We start from the raw sequence: 17,583 nt of genomic DNA, 5'->3' as shown, positions 1-17,583 counted from the left end.
AAAGAATAATTTTTTTAATTATAAAATAGTAGATCTATTTTAATCAAATAAAAATTATATTAATTTTGTACATGAAAATATTATTATAAAATAATAAAGATAAATGTTAGATAAATTAAGGGAGAAAAATTATGATGGGATAGAAAAAAAGTAAGAAAGAGAGGATGATGACTTTTTAAAAGAGATCATTGTTAATAAAATTGGATTGAAAGATGAACTTTTAGAAGAGAGAAAAATTGTTAAATAGTAAGATGACCTTTTTTTAGGTCATGAGTAAGGATGCTCTTATAGTAAAACTTCATTCGAAAATCGAAGACAAAATGTCATATCATGAAAACTTATGTTTTGTTTCCATTTTGCCGATGTCTTTCACTGAAATACAGTCTTAGTTATTAATTCAGTATTTCCGCACAAAATTACAGTTCAAAAAAAAATAGCGGATAAATTATACTAGTATCTTTGAAAACGTAATCTTAATTATAAAACATTATTTTCTAGTATATATAATTTATCATTATCTCGAATTACTTCAATGCAATCAATCTCTGCCCCTTCTTCGTTTACAATTGTTAATTGTGCTCCATTCATTTGAAACTTTTGGCCTGTCATACAATTAAAATGAAATTGCAATTCAAAATTTATAATTATTATTCTAAAGTGAAATAAAAAAATTAGAAAATAACTCTTTTTTCCTTTATGTTTCAAACTTTGAATATTGTAATGTATTTATATTTTCAATTGAATCGTATTTTAGCAATGTTCTTAAGTATTTTTTTGTATGACAATGTTTATAAGTGTGATTTTCATTGTTACATCCAAATTTGAAACAACAAAGGTCTAAATTTGGATATAATGAAACTACTAAAAAAATTTGAAATTTGTGTTAGTAGTACTATTATTATTTTATGAGTTTTTAGCTCAAAGTATTATCAGTCACTTGATTGTTGATATTAAATGATAATGATGAAAATAAATAAAATATTTAATTTATATATAATTTTATTATGACACTCTCATAATAATGAAAGTATTATCTTTAATAGAAGTATGTGTTTTTTTTCAAAATTTTACTGTATCAGCTAATATCACCTTTCTAATTGCTATTGAAAAAGAAAATTTTTTATGAAGAAAAAATAACTCATTTTAATAAAAACTCTCACATCAAAGAAAAAATGTACCTAATTTTAAAACACAAACAATTTATTAATTGAAGTTAAACGAGTATGATTAAAGACCTTACTAAATAATTTTTATAGCTATTATTGATATTATTTAATACTAATTACCAAATAAACCGTAACAAAAGTGATAGGTATTTCAATTAAAAAAAACAAAGAATTAATTCTTAACAAATGAGAGAGGTGCTCATTCAGGTCATGATGTCTATTTAGGTTAGATATTTCAAGTCAACACAAAATTGAGTATACGTTATGTACGCATTATAATTGTAACTCCATTTTAAAGTCGGATTAAAGTCAAAATATATTAAAGAATTATGTGATTGAAAAGATAAATTCTATTATGAAGAAGCATACCTGCAATTGTTTTGAGATCCACAAATGAGCTAGGCAATTTTATAAGTCTTCCTGTTGCATGCTTATCAAATGTGTTACTTAAAAATGGATGCCCCTTATATAAGTTTACCCTTGCATCACAAAATAGCTCACAACTTTTTATGCTTTTCCTATTACACCCTTTGAGCTCATTTCCATGATTCTTGTGATCACCTTCACTCAAAATGTTGGAAATAATATGGCCATTTTGGTCATTTGATTTTGCACCATATGATATTAAAACCTTTGCTACTTCAACTTGATTTGTTGCTAATGCAACTTGGAGAGCTGTTAATCCATCATGATTAGTAGAATTTACGTTTAATCCGTAATTTAATAAATCCTTAACGATTTGTATATCATTTCGTTCAGTAGCTGTAGTAAGAAGATCTCCCTCTATGTTAGGATCTGAAATTGTAGCATAATTCAATAGAATTTGGAATATCTTGTAATGCTTTGCTGCTATAGCATCCCATAAAGCAGTGTTGCCATGCATATCTGTATAATTAATCATTTGTTTTAAATTTTTAGTTAAATTAGTTTTATAACATGGTATCAGAGCATATTTTATTTTCTCATTTGGTTTTATAATTTGATTAGGAGTTGTTTGGTTTGGAAACAAAATTTATTTGGTTTGATAATGAACTTAAAAGCGAAAATATTGATGGAAATTTGTTTTTTTTATCACTTTTACAATTATTTTACTCTAAAAATGAAAACAATTCAAATTTCCCACACTCGTCCATTAACCAAACATAAGAAACTTAGTGATTATTTATTTTTCTTTTTCATCAAAAATATTTTTCATGATAAAATTTATGTTTTTTGGTAAATTAATCACCCACTAAAATTTTCACACTGAAAAGCAAATATAGCAAAATAAGTGGAACAAACGATACCTTATATTAAGTTAGCAATCCAATCCAAAGTCCTTACCTTTTAGAAGTACATTGCATCCATGATTAAGAAGCACCAACACACATTCTTCATGTCCTCGTGAAGCAGCTTCATGCTATATCTCATATATATGAACCATGTAAATGTTATGTAAAATGGAATACGCTAAATAAGAATTATGTTAGAAATGATGACCATATATACTAAATTTTATAGTCATCAAAATCATAATAATTAAAACCTCTCAAAATCAGTATAAATAATCAAAATAACTAATAAAGTCGTAAAAATGCTTTAAAATAAGCACAGAATAAATGAATAATTACGATTATTATAAAAGAGTATAAATCACGAGAATATATAAGCGTAGGGGGGCGTACCAAAGGGGTTCTTCTTTTAGAATCACAGAGATTTGGATCTAAGTTTGCTTGAAGGAGCTTGTCAAGAAATAAGCTATTACCAGCTGCTGCAACGTTCAATAAATTTAATGCTTTAAATAATTCACTATCTATATCTGTATTTTCAATCAGCCAATCTCCCACACTGAGGACATTTAGCTTTCTGTGATGCTGTAAGTCAAAAAAAAAAAAATCAATTCATAGGTGGATGATATATTATTTTATTCATATTAAATTTGTGGAATTATTTAGAGTAGTATTTTTATGATTTTCTAACCTATTTAGCTAGTTTATTAGGTTTAGTTACAAAATTAAATAAGTAAATTTGTTGAAATCGGATTGATATACTCATTTAAAGATTTATTATAGTTGTTAATTTTAAAGAATATTACAAATAATATTTCAACAAATTCACTTATTTTGTAAATTAAACCTATGCACTAGATTTGAAAAACCGTATTTAATTTTATAATCAAACTTCATATGGGTTTTTAGTTTAATATTTGTTATATAAATTGAAATTACTCTAAAGTGAACAAATTATTGAATCTAACCCTTATAGAAATGTGGACAATATGAAAAAGAAACATGAAAAATTTAAAAATTAATAACAAGAATAATTGGTGAAGTTTAGCACTTTTGTGAATAACATTCCTAATGTTTATATTTTGCGAATTACAGACACCAAAGCATATATTAAAGTCTACAGCGTTCAGGCAAAATCACATAATTCCGACCATTTTAGTAGTCTAAACATTAGGTTTAGTGGTTGAAATTTTGTAATTTGGTCTAGCTAAACGCTGTAAACTTTGAAATCTGTAATTCGTAAAAAATAAGCTTTAAGATTGTAATTCGCAAAAGTCATAAAACTTTATAATTGTAATCTATAAATTATTCTAATTAACAACAATATGCAGACATATAGTAATCTCTTAGTCCCTTGACATACGAAAAGTCGACGTATTTTCATTTTAATTTATCCCATCAAATTTAATCTAATTCAATTTTTGACCATACTTTTAATTTTCTTCACAGCCACACATTTCTGATTTCACCCACTTTATCATTAAATACGGCACTAATTACTATTAGGGCAAAATCACTTGAACAAACTACAAAGGGATAAGTAACCACAAATTTGTAGTTTAGCAAGAGAATGAAAAAAACCTGAAGAAAATTATTGAGCATGAGAATGTTATCTTCCTGCCGGATTTTGATAGCTTGAATAAGATTAGTTGTTTTAATTCTGAGAAGTTGAGTAAGTGTTTTAGTACGAAAAGTGAAGCTTTGAGGTGTACAACATAATGCAGCAACCTCTCCAAAAATGTCACCAGCAAATAGAGTCCCAACCACAATCTCTTTCTCATTTTCATAATCAATCATTTCAACTTCTCCTGATACTATTATGTATATGTCTTCTGCTGCTTCTTTCTGCATTATGATGTCTTCTCTTGGAGGTAAGTATTCTGCCTTTGTACTTGCTACCTTTTTTATCACATACACGTATTATGAATGTCAGCATATGTTAGAAATTGTGCAAAGATACAATATAAGCCTTTATATAGCCACAAAGTTAGAAGAAAACAAAAAACAAAAAAAGGAAGTACAACTGTCATAACTACTTAGGTAGTCAGTTATAACTGCCTGATAGAAACAAAACACTAATAAGTAACTAATAAAGATCCTTGGATTAAAGTGTTGCACACCCTTGATCTTGGGAGACACAGATTCAACTCACTTATCAACTAAAGACATAGATCATCAAACAAACACAAAGCTTTTCAAGTTGCTGATCCTAAGTGAAAGCATTCAACCCTTCTGTTTCCAAGCTTATGATATTCTGGTATCCTTGAACAAAATGGCCTCCTAATGCTTCCTGAAATGAATGGGGACTGCAAAGCTTGTGCCAAGAGCTACTGTGTTTAACAGCATATAATCGGAGAAACAAGAGGTGTACATATTTCATATGTCAAGATATGATACTATCTCAAAATTATATGGCTATACGAGAAGAACTCTAATGATTTGTAAAGTGTGCACACTATATTTAATTCTTTGATGTGGGAAAAACTATTCCAAGACTCCCACCCTTACATGCGAACCTTTGTTAAGTTTGCATGTTGGAGTAATCAATTATAAGGTAGGAAAGTCATTCTTTTTAGACCTATTATTCAGTTTTTTGATCAAATTTCCGGCTTTGATATCATGTTAAATTGGGATAGACTTATTGTAAATGTAACATATAATTGGATAAAAACACGAAATGAACAGACTTTATAAGCCAAGGAGATATCATCTAAAAGTCATATAATTATGGGAGGAAGGCTTCAATGACTTATAAAGTGTACATATTACATTTAATTTTTCTATGTGAGCAAATCATCCCAACACTCCTTCACATACGAACTTTGTCAAGTTCGCATGTTGGAGTATCAATAATTAGGGTATGAATGTCATTCTTTTAGATATACCATTTAGATTCTTGATCGAACATTCGACTCTGATACCATGCTAAATCAGGCTGGACTTATTGTGAATGTCAACATATAATCAGAAAAACACGAGGTGCACACACTTCATAAGTCAGGAGATACCATCTCCAAACCATATGTCAATGAAATGAAGGGCTCTAATAACATACAAATTATACACATCATTTTTAATTCATTGATATAAGACAAATCATTTCAAGATGAGACTTCAATAATTAAATTTTCGTTAAATATATTGTTAATTTGAAGTTGATATATACTTACAAAGAGTAGGAGGGTCTTTGTAGAGAGGCCACGAAACAAATAAACTTTCTCAATCGTAGGAAGAAACAAATGTTGACAAATGCTCTTATAAATGGAGTTAGGTAGTTGCTCGATGAGTTGAAATTGGTTCAAATTTTCAGCCTTAAATCTCAAGCACATATACCCAAGAATTTGGTCTTTCAACCTTGTTGGTAGCCTATTCCTACTCACAAAGCTTGATGCTGCTTCAATGCTACTTCTCTGTTATTCATCATTCAAAACAAGTAAATATCATAGTCTTTCGTTTCCAAGTTTGTCTCATTTGCTTTTTGCAAAGTTTTCATAATTACTCCTATACTATGAAATTTCATATGGTGACCCTGAATTTTTGGTTTTTCTAAGTGGTAGACAAACGTTTTACTTATCTACGTGGTGACCCTAAACTTCTAACTTTTCCACTTGGTAAACAAAAGGTTAAAGTTTTTGTTAAATTTACGTTATTCTTACCTATGATAACAAACTTTTTCAAGAAAACTAACGCTGTGATCTCTTTTATTTGGGACACATTTTTAGAAAATATGTTCGAAATGAGTACTTAATTCAACAAAAGTAGAAAGCTTGGGGTCAATCGCCATTCAGATTAATAAAATTATTTGACTGCCAAGTGGAAAAGTCGAAAACTCATAATTACCATGTGAAATTTCCATAGTATTTCGTTTCTAAAAGTTTGTCTCATTTTGTTTTTTTAAAGTATTCATAACACATGTAGACGGATGCAACAAATATCCCACACAGATTTATAAAAAACATGTCTAAGTTTCTTTCTCCTTAGACGAAATATTTTAAAATGGACAAACTTTCAGCAACAAAGTATCAAAAAGAAAGAATGACAAATGACTCGGATTGATTTGACTTACGAATTCCATGGTTCGACGAGTGCCTTCGACAACTAAATTGGTCATATTACCAATAAGATAGGCAGTGAGGCTTAAGTTAAAGAGCATATAAAAGATGATAAAGATCATCTCAATAGTGTTAACAGCATGTAAATCTCCGTAACCAACGGTGGTCATAGTGGTAATGGACCAGTAAATGGCAGAAATATAACGAACCCAAAGGCTTGTTTCCCTGAAATTTGGATTCATGGATCCGATCCATGTCTTGCCTTCGTGTGGATATCTGTCTGCTAGCAAGTAATATAGACATCCCGCACAATGCACTAGAAATAACGTCACCTACAAATTCAATTTATACCTTATTATGTCATGAGATAATTAATTGGACACAAAGATCCAAGTAAAGAATATGACCAACTTTACCGTACCATATTAAAATATCAACTATAACAGGTTAAAACATCAACTTTAAAAGGTTAAAAATTCTAATTTTAATAGGTTAAATCATCAACTTAAACAGTTTAAAATACCAATTTAAGCAGCATAACACCAACTTAAACAGGTCAAAATACCAACTTCAACAGGTTAAAATACCAACTTAATTAAACGCCATAAAACACTATTTAAATAGGTTAACACCAACTTTAATAGTTTAAAACACAAACTTCAATAGGTTAAAATACCTGCTTCAATAGAAAAAACTCAAACTTAAACAAGTTAAAACGGCAACTCTAATAGAATAAAATACAAACTAACACCAACTACAATGGGTTAAAATATCAACTTTAATAGGTTAACACACCAACTTTAATGGTTTTAAAATACCAACTTAAGCAGCACAAAACTCCAACTTAAACTGGTCAGAATACCAACTTCAATAGGTTAACACATCAACTTAAATAAGTTAAAATACCAACTTAAGCATATAAGACACCAACTTAAACAGGTCAAAATACAAACATCAATAGGTTAAAAATACCAAGTTCAATAGATAAAACACCAACTTTAACAAGTTAAAACAACAATTCTAATAGGTTAAAATACCAACTTAAAAGGTTAAAATACCAACTTAAACAGGTATAACACCAACTTTAATAGGTTAAAATACCAACTTCATCATACTATGACATTAACTATCCACACCCTACAACATGTAGGCAATGAACGTTAATATTGAGGTGTCCTCTGGCCTATCATCACTTCAATAAATTGGTGTTTTAACATGTTGAATTTAGAGTTTCAGTATCCTATAATTGATATTTTAGACATTTAATGAAGAATATCAAATTCAAGCATTAAATCTTTCCTTTTTAATTAATTTTATTAAAAGAATTGTGTTGAGTCTTTTAAAAAGCGTCTCTCAAAAAATCTGCTCATCAAATATTGATCATTTGTAATTTTTTATCCCCATAATGTAAGAAATTTATTATCAAAAGTTACCCTCATATAATGCATCTTATCTTTCACATAAGAGATTGAATTTAAAATTATTTGGATTAAGGGGACTTACAAACAAAAGCCTAGTGCATCGAACCCAAAAGTAGCTGAATCTGATATCTTTCTCAAGCCTGCATGTTCAATTTGTAACCATGAAAAAAACAAGGAATTTAATAAAAATTGACAAGTTAATGAATAATACTTCTTTTGATTATATTGTTAGTTACTTTTAGCATATTATTTCATATATGGAGAAAACAATTTAAACATAATTTTGCATGAATACAAAAAAGTTAAATATACTCATGTGAGATTTTATCATATTTCTCTCAATGTATAAACTTTTAATATTAAAAATTGTATAAAAGTTAGTATAATTTATACTCCCTCAGTCTCGTTTAATTTGATGTAAAGAAAAAGTTGATGTTTTTTAAGAAAAAGATGGATAATAGTAATTAATGAAGAGAGATAATGAATTGTCTGGATTAAATTAAAAGAGAATTAAAATGTGTGTATGAGATTAAAAGAAAGTGATGGACCATTGTCCAAATATAAAAATGATGCAAATTAAGTGGGACGAACCAAAATAATAAATAATGCAAATTAAATAAGACGGAGGGAGTAAATTAAAACGAATAAATTAAATTAATTTCCAACAAATAATTAGCATATTATTATTAAATGATGAGAGTTGATTACCTGGTGAAGAATTGTTTGACTCGTCTAAGTCGCCAAAACCGAAATAATCCTAAAAGAGAATATGAAAGACTCACTTTGTATTTGCCCGTAAACAACAAAGCTAATGCTTCATATGGTATTGTCGATGCCACGTCCATTATAAACCATGTTGACAAATACCTATATGTTTTTAAAAATTAGCAAAAAAATATATTTTTAACCACTAAACTATATTTTTATTATAAAATACAAATAATAATTTAATCTTTTATAAACATTTCAAAAATTTTCAGGGAATCCGCCACTGCAACTATATTTAATGGAAAATGCCTTATTGACCTTAAGAATGGCGCTTAGGGATAGGTAGAATAAATATGCGTGGTCCAGTTTGGTGCGATTTAATATTTATATAATCAGCCGATCTTCTGAGAGATTGTCTATTTGAGAGACGTCTCTTATGCTTAATCCATTAAAGCTTAATTAAACTAAAAGTTGTTAATGGGCTGACCAAATTAGAGATAGTCTCTCAAAGAGACCATCTCTTACAAGAATTTGTATTGTATAATTAGATCAAACCAAAAAGTTTAATTCAACACTTTTCCGAATCGCTGTGATTGTTTTAAGACCTCAAAACGAATTAGACTGCATCACATCGTCTTTTATACAATTTATTTTAGTATAATTACGATTTTTCTTCAGTATTATGTCAATTAAATAGATGTAACTATTAAAGAGAAATAAATAATATCTTAATTTTAAATAAAAAAAAAAAAAAAACAAAAGTCTTGGATTAAAAGTGTGGTGTAGATTTAGTGTAGGTTGGGCATAATTTGCTATGTAAATTATGAGTTAGAAAGAATAAGAGTCAATTCCCATTATATAGCTCAAAAAAAAAATAATTCCCACTTTGCATTATGTGGGAAACTATTTCCCACATTACCGTCCACGTCAGATATTTTTTTTTTTTTTTAATAAAACCGCTACCTGAAATGGCGGTTTTGTTAAGAGATCTGAACTAAACCGCTACTTGAAATGGCGTTTTGTGGATTTTAATTTTTTTTTTTTAAAAAAAAAAAATAGTAAACCGCCACTTGAAATGGCGGTTTTGTAGTAGTACAAAACAATATATTTTTTTTTTAAATAAAAAGTAAGATAACCGCCACTTCAAGTGGCGGTTTTGTAGTAGTACAAAACATTATTAAATTTTTTTTTTTAAAAAAAAAAAAGTAAGCAAACTGCCACTTCAAGTGGCGGTTTTATAGCAGTACAAAACAGCATGTCATTTTAATTTTTTTTTTTAAAAAAAAATTAATAAGCAAACCACTACTTCATGTGGCGGTTTAGTGCTTAAGGCAAACCGCCATCTCAAGTGGCGGTTTTGTCTGAAAAAAAAAAAAAAAAAATTCTGACGTGGACGGTAATGTGGGAAATAGTTTCCCACATAATGCAAAGTGGGAATTATTTTTTTTTTGAGCAATATAATGGGAATAGACTCAAAGAATAATGAAGTTTCTAGTTATCTTCTCATGTAATTTGATCAAACCCAAGGAAAATGACAATTAATAATTCAATATTGCGTCAATATGAAGCATTATTCAAAGAACTAACAATTAATATACGCATGCTAGCCGGAGCTGTTGGTTGGCTTAACCAAATATTAAGTAATAAGCTAGTTGTTTAAGTTAACTGTTGAGAAAATATGTGCTAAAAATTATTTGTTGGTTGTAAAGTATTTATTAAAGAAAAAATAAACTAAAAAATCAAAAGCCAATGAAAAAAATATTGAAAGTAGATTTTTGATTTTGACTTTAAAATAAGTTTTTTTGTTGGTTTAAAACTCATTTATGAACCACTTTTTTAATTGTTTAACTAATCGAAAAATTTGTTAAAAGTCTTTAAAAAAAGTAATTATCAATCAATACTCTAACCAGCAGATTTTTATATAGTTGGGTTTTGAATTTTTGACAAATCAACTTTATCAGAATCACAAGGATCACAAATACGTGCATATATTATGTGGTTTGTCATAAACTTTTTGGTTTGAATTGAGTAGTCAATAATATTACTAGGACCATATTTCAGAAAAGGATATATGGAGTTGTCGTCCACAGCCTCTACATATTAGCTAGGAAGATTTTGTTTGTCACATACTAAAAAATATACATATCGGATAGAATTTACTGAATATGATATGCATATCATAATAATATATTATAATATTTTTTCTTATTTAACTTATTAGTCTTATTTACTTTATTTACATTTTTATTGATGTAATATTTTAATCTTTAATATCTCTAATTATGCTTAATTAAAAATTATAAAATTTGATATTAACAATTCTTGTATTAAGACGAATCAAACAATATCACACTTGACTATGTTTTAACTTATAGATTAAGAATAAAATACATATTAAAAGTGATAAGTGAATGGTGACCCAAAAGTAAATGAGACTAATTGGAAGAATAGGTGGGACTATGTTATACAAAAAAACATATTAGTTAAATTATATTTTTTTTTCAAAAAAACTTGGACGAGACGGTCTCAAAATGAAACCGTCAATTTAGGCCGGCTCAATTCGTGCGTGTAACAACATTTCAATTTTCTGGGTATCTATCAATTTTGAAAATTGATACCTTTAAGGTTAAAATTGATACCTTTAAGATCAAAATTGAAAAATACCCAGAAAATAAAAAAAATATCCAGGTTATCACACGTGCGAATTGGGCCGGCCCAAATTGACGGTCTCATTATGAGGCCGTGTCGTACAAAACGAACTGATTTTTTTTGTCAATATTTGACATCTAATAAAATATTTTTGGTAACTTCAATATGAAATTTGATCCAATTTAATAATAAACCTTTTTATGGAAAGCTTACAAGCTAATTATGTTTGCTTACCCTTAATACCTTAACTTGTTATTGATACATAATTAAGCTCACTATAAGTCACATAATTCTAAAGCAAGACTTTATAAATACTAAATACAATCAGGGGCGAAGGCACATAGGTCTATATGTGTAACTTTTTTTAATATGATATATTTGAATCTGCCCGTGAATACAATAATTCCCTTGATTTGTGAATTTTAAATTATTTGTAATAATCCCACAATATATATTAGTACTTTTCCCCTTCCCAACCCTGTACGTGGCTAAGATGCATAATACCGTTTTAGGTAGAAGTGTTTGAAATAAATTTGATGGCTAGATATTTACCCAACCTTATAGTCAAGATCGATTTGAGCCGACTTTAAAAATAAATTCAAAATTATGTAAAATTCGATGTGAACACAAGACTTAATTTTAAACCGACGCAAAACACTTAATTCGAAATCGACCAAATAATCTAAATGAATACTCTAATTTTAAGTGCCTTAATTTCTAAAAAAAAAAAAATAATAAAAAAAGTAAATTAAATGGGTCGTACCTGAGGGCAATCTTTTTGGAATCATACAAAAGTAATTGAGTTCTTGAATCAAAGTAGGCAACAAAAAAGGTTAAGACAATATCAAGAGCGAAGAATACATTGACAATGTTATCCGCAATAAAGAGTTGTCGTTTTGGTGCCGATGTCGATTTCATGAATGCCACTTCAAAAGGGTAAACCCATGCAGTGTACGCTACTAATGCCACCATCAACGTCTCCCAACATCTGCATTATTTCAACATTACGTTATTCAACATATATTACTGTCTTCATTTTATTTTGAAGGTTAAGTTTTACATATTTCATTTAAGGATAGAAAAATTTAAATATAAATTTTTATCCATATATAAGAGCTATAAAATATTAATAATATTAATGTATAAAATTTTAATATATATTTTTATGAGTTTTTATAAACTGTATTTATAGATATGAAGTGTATTTAATACAATGACATTTGTCTCGATGTATTTATAATTTTTTAATATATATTTTGTTCTCTAAAAGTATTTGTTTGATTTTATGTTTTTACTCCAAATAAATTTTGCATTTGTTTTCATACTCTATTAAATTTTTGTTTATCTATTTTACTTTTTGTACAATTTCAATGGTAAATTTTAATTTTAATATCTCTGAACGAGCATCAAGAAAAATTCAAATAAAAATGTATATTAAAAAATTTACATCACTTCAACGAAATTAACTTTTCGCGACATAGGATTTAGTGGTATTAAAAAAATATCACTGATTTATATTTTTAGTGTAATAATTATTGGTTTTTGTTTTAAATTCCATTATAAAATGATTTAGTAACACTTTATTTGGCCTTTAGTGACATATATAATTGTTACTATAGTCTATAGTGACATTTATGAGAAATATCACTAGATCCTATGTCGCAAAAAAGATTTAGTATGATTTTTTATTATGCTGCTAAAGGATTTAATAAATGTCACTAAATCCACTATATATACCATTAAAAATTTAAAATAATGACATTTAAATTAAAATTCACTAAATATATCCCACAAAATTATTTTATGTTGTAGTGCATTAAAAAAAATTTACTGTTTATCTCTCAAAATTCTTACACAAATTTTTTCATAATTCTTAAAATGAGACGGTCACATGGTGAGACTATTTTTGTTGGACTAATTTATGTACATTTAGTGGTTATTTACAACTTTAAAGTGATGAATTTAAAAAATTTAATTATATGAGTTCATTTCATGATAAAACAATCTTATGCAAAGCCAAATATTTTTTTCCTTTTAAAAGTAAAATATTCAAAAATAAACAAATAAAAAGAGCGAATGGAGTATCGTTTTTTCAGAATGTTGCAAAGCTATACATGGAAATAAACTCATTTTGTGTGGACATTAGAAATTTCTTTTCTATAATTGAATAAAAACCCCACATCTATCTTATATTACTTAAGTTCTCTACTCAAATCTTTCTGTAATTTAAAATGATTAATTATTATTTGTCATTCAAGTCTACAAATATCTTGACAATATTTTTACCATTTTTTTGGTTTTCCTTTAAAATTATCATTTATCTCATCTTTTGCATCAACTAATTTAAATTTAATATCTAGGTTTTTCTAATCTATACACCTAGTGTATAAGTTTGGACAATATAAATTTGATAATTATTTTGAATTAAATAGAAGATATTTTCTAAAATAGGTAAATATAATAATATTTTAGAAAATATTATAAATAAAATTTTAAATATTATTTAAACCTATGCAGCCGATAAATATCTAATATTGTAAAAAAAAAAAAGAAAATAGAATCATGACTCATGGAAATAGTGTTTCATGATTATAGACATGATCGAGACCTCACGCATCTGAAAGGATTTTAGAGAGTTATTGTTGTACTCATTACTCAATTATTAATATTACCTTTATAAATAATTAAACTAATAAAAATATTATTTTCAATTAATCTTTAATAGAAAATTCTATAAGTAATTTTAGATATACAAAAAGTGTTCATAATTTATAGAACGATTTTAATTGTAGATAAACACATTAAAAAGATAAAAGATACGTGTTAATATTGAAGAAAGAATAAATAGATGATCGAACCATATCTTTTGGACAAACAAAAGTGGGTCGGTACTGAGGGATATGGGGGATTGTCTTGCACTTGTACATAATGTGGAACAGCAAGGGCCAACCTTATTTACAACAATTATTAGATGCTTGTCTACATTTGAAGTATTATCATACTGACAACTACCACAGTATTAAAGTCATATACTTGTCAATATTTTAAGTATTACGATTAATTATAATCTTAAAAAATTAGAGTAGATAATATTCTTTTTTAAAAATAGAAAATTAGTGTTCATTTCATTTTTGTTATGAATAAATTGTGGTTTAAAGAATATGATTATAAGAACTATTCAATTAATTACCAACATTTTACAGTAAAAAATAATAATTAACGTATATGTACAAATAGCATAATGATTCGAGATGATTAATTAGAAATAACTATTTCCTTTACTTAATAATGTTAGTGTCTTATATTGGTTGGAATTTGCAAACATTTCTTCTATGGGACTTTGGCAAATAAAAATGAAAAATAAAAGTATTAGGCAAATGACAAATAAAAATTTAAAATATAATATTAAAAATGACGTTAAAGATTGTGAGCAATTTGAATCAGGTCAACTTCATAACAAGTCAATTTTGAATATTGGATTGTTTCCAAATTCAATCGGTATCGATTGACCCAACAAGTCAAGATAATGTTGAAAATAATTATCTTATCACTATTTAAAAAAATATATATTTTTTGTTCTATTAAAAATGATCAAAATACAGATTTTAAGGTTTTAACAAAGTAAATAAGCTCAAAAGACAAAACTTGAGTAGAAATATTAGTGGTTCCTAATATAAAAAACAATGATGTAGAATTTAAAAAATTGGAAAAAGCGGGTCCAAATGATCGGCTTTTACCCAATTTCCTTCAGTTTTTACGGTTTAGGTTACAAGTCAAAATTTTTGAGTTATAATCTTATGGTTTTTTGTCAGATTTCAGTATAATTTCAAATCGGATTAAAAACGATAGATTTGGATATGGATCGTTCAAGGCAAATTATGTAACCAAAAACGGTCATGCAAGCCCTTTTGTTCATTAAAAACGAAATGACAACGTAGCTTAATACGTAGTTGGGAAGTAGAGCAAGGGTAAGTAGCAAGTATTTGCACAGTACTTCAGGAAATAAACATGAAATTTTATTTTATTTTATTATATAAAATTAATTTCAAATAGTGAGTAACTAGGTATGCATGGAATTTATTAGTGTTGTCCAATCATATATGTGCTGATTAGAGCATTAAATAAATTAATTAATTATTGAGCTAAAATTTTCAAATGTCTACTGTCAAATGTCTTAATAGCATTAATTGATAAAAGGAAAAAAATAAGTGGACAAAATGCATGTAGTAAACTAATGGTTGATGACTACTCTTTTCATTCTTTTAATTAAGTTTCTTGCTTTAAATGGTCGGCAAGTATTGTATGAGATCGTCTCACTGTGAGACGGGTTCAGATAAATAGTTTATTTGTAAAAAGATATTAAAGAAATAATAAAATTTGAATTCGCACTTGTACAAAAAGTAGTTTTTTTTTTTAAATAGTTTAAACCAACCTAATTAAAGTTGTATCATAGTAAGACGACCATAATAAAGAATTAATGTTAAATGATAGGGCATTGAAAAATAAGTTTTTCTTCTATACTTTTAATTTTTAATAACGTTAACCATTGTATTATACATTCTAATGATTTATTTATTTATTATTTATTTATTATTATTATTATTATTATTATTATTATTATATGGATTTATTATTTTGCATGTAATTGAAGATAATTAGTTACATCTTGTATTCCATTTGTTAAATACTCCTAGTAATTAGAAGATATAAATTATTGTCGAATAATATAAATATAACCAAATTTATATTCATCCTTTATTCCATTTTGATATAGCTAGCTCTTAAAAGTACAAACTCTCACTATTCATTTCATTTAGCTTCATTTCTTTTTTAGTATCTCTTACAAATTTAACTGCATATAACCACTTTATTTAATTTTATCTACATGTTTCTTCCTCCACTAATATCATCTAAACAATTTTAAATTTTTATTTTTCTTTAAAGTCACAACAAATTATATTCACTACCTCTTAAAATAATAGAATTTCAACAATATAACTAAATGACCATGACAAAGTATTTCATAACCCTATTCAAAAAGACATTATAATTAACTAATATAGAATTAATTTCTCTTATTGGAATATGAAAGGACAATAAAATGTGTTTAGATAACAATTTAGAAGAATGATAAGGAGAGGAAACCAAATGAAAAAAGAGAATTATAATCATAAATTTTCCTTTCAAAGGCAAAATTATAGTCAGGGTCTGAAGAGGGAAGGACGGCAGTAACTCATACCTATAAAGGAGAACATGACCAAAAATGTTCCCCAACTTGAGAAAGACTAAGAAAAGTTTCTGCAACGATAAAGATAAATAAAATGCATATAGATAAAATAAATAAGTAAAAATAATTAAAAAAATTAATAAAAATAATAATAATAATAAAAACGAGAAAAAGTAAGAAAACAAAATTCAGTAAATTAAACTTGTACTTGTAGAAATCATTTGTATGTCAAAATTACTCAAACTTTCACTCATCATTTATATTATCTAACACCGATAGCCAAAAAGACTGTATAAATTAATATAAATAAAAGAAAAAAAAAGTAAAATGAATATATATACCTGTAGTTGGAATGAATGGGAGAGATGATCCAAGATTTAGAATTATTAAAATCATTATGGTTATAAGCAGCAACACCCAAGGGTGGAAGAACCATCTTTGATAAGTTTCTAAGAGTATTATTACTCCCACCATTAGAGGAAGAAGAAGATGATGATGATTCATTATTAGAAAGTGATTGTGATGTTTTAGAAGTTGTTGAACTGCAAATTCCACATGGAAAAACATCTGTCATCATATTCATGACTATAATCAACAGATCAAGCACCTTCACTCCAGACACACAAAGAGTGTGTGTGTGTGTGTCTATGGGTGTATTAAGGGTGTGGATGTGGGTGTGCCCACTCTAGTTCTTCTTTATAATACAACTATTATACTTTATATTTACTTATATATATATATATATATATATATATATATATATATAGATTTTGGATCATGTGAAAATCAATAAATTGAAACAGGTGTACATAAAAAATTAAATAGTGTACATATTTTGATGGCAATTTTATAAATAATTGGATATTTTCTTAAAGATGTACATATATGCTTAAAAGGTGTACATATTTGGATGATAATTCTGTAAATAATATGAATTTTTTCCTACACAATAATATGTACATCCTTTATCTCACTGGTTTTCAATTTTCACCACTTTAGTTGTTTTTACTTGATCCTTCCCTTATATAAATATACAATAAGTGTTGTATGCATGAGGGGATTTAGTGTGTAGTTATTGAGGTCAGTTGATAT

General features: G+C 27.1%; 1 protein-coding gene across 2 annotated transcripts; it reads right to left on the bottom strand.

Moving 5' to 3' along the window:
- Window positions 1-328: 328 nt before the first annotated feature.
- Window positions 329-17,217, bottom strand: LOC130821417 (potassium channel AKT2/3). Of its 2 annotated transcripts, XM_057687177.1 has the most exons (12): window positions 16,833-16,967; window positions 16,504-16,562; window positions 12,028-12,252; window positions 8,616-8,774; window positions 7,990-8,047; window positions 6,501-6,818; window positions 5,605-5,844; window positions 4,016-4,333; window positions 2,831-3,019; window positions 2,490-2,565; window positions 1,536-2,051; window positions 329-602 (listed from the first exon to the last, which is right to left on the bottom strand). In XM_057687177.1, exons 3-12 carry the CDS (start codon window positions 12,234-12,236, stop codon window positions 478-480), a joined length of 2,208 nt encoding a protein of 735 aa, XP_057543160.1. In that variant the 5' UTR covers window positions 12,237-12,252; window positions 16,504-16,562; window positions 16,833-16,967; the 3' UTR covers window positions 329-477. The 2 variants fall into 2 exon arrangements, with proteins under 2 accessions (XP_057543160.1, XP_057543159.1); XM_057687176.1 differs by lacking the exon at window positions 16,504-16,562 and having other exon boundaries at window positions 16,833-17,217.
- Window positions 17,218-17,583: the final 366 nt, after the last annotated feature.

The sequence above is a fragment of the Amaranthus tricolor genome, chromosome 8 (genome assembly GCF_026212465.1).
Source record: "Amaranthus tricolor cultivar Red isolate AtriRed21 chromosome 8, ASM2621246v1, whole genome shotgun sequence".
NCBI classification, from domain to species: domain Eukaryota; kingdom Viridiplantae; phylum Streptophyta; class Magnoliopsida; order Caryophyllales; family Amaranthaceae; genus Amaranthus; species Amaranthus tricolor.
Note: the sequence above shows the minus strand (reverse complement) of the source record. Positions and strands in the feature narration are given on the sequence as shown.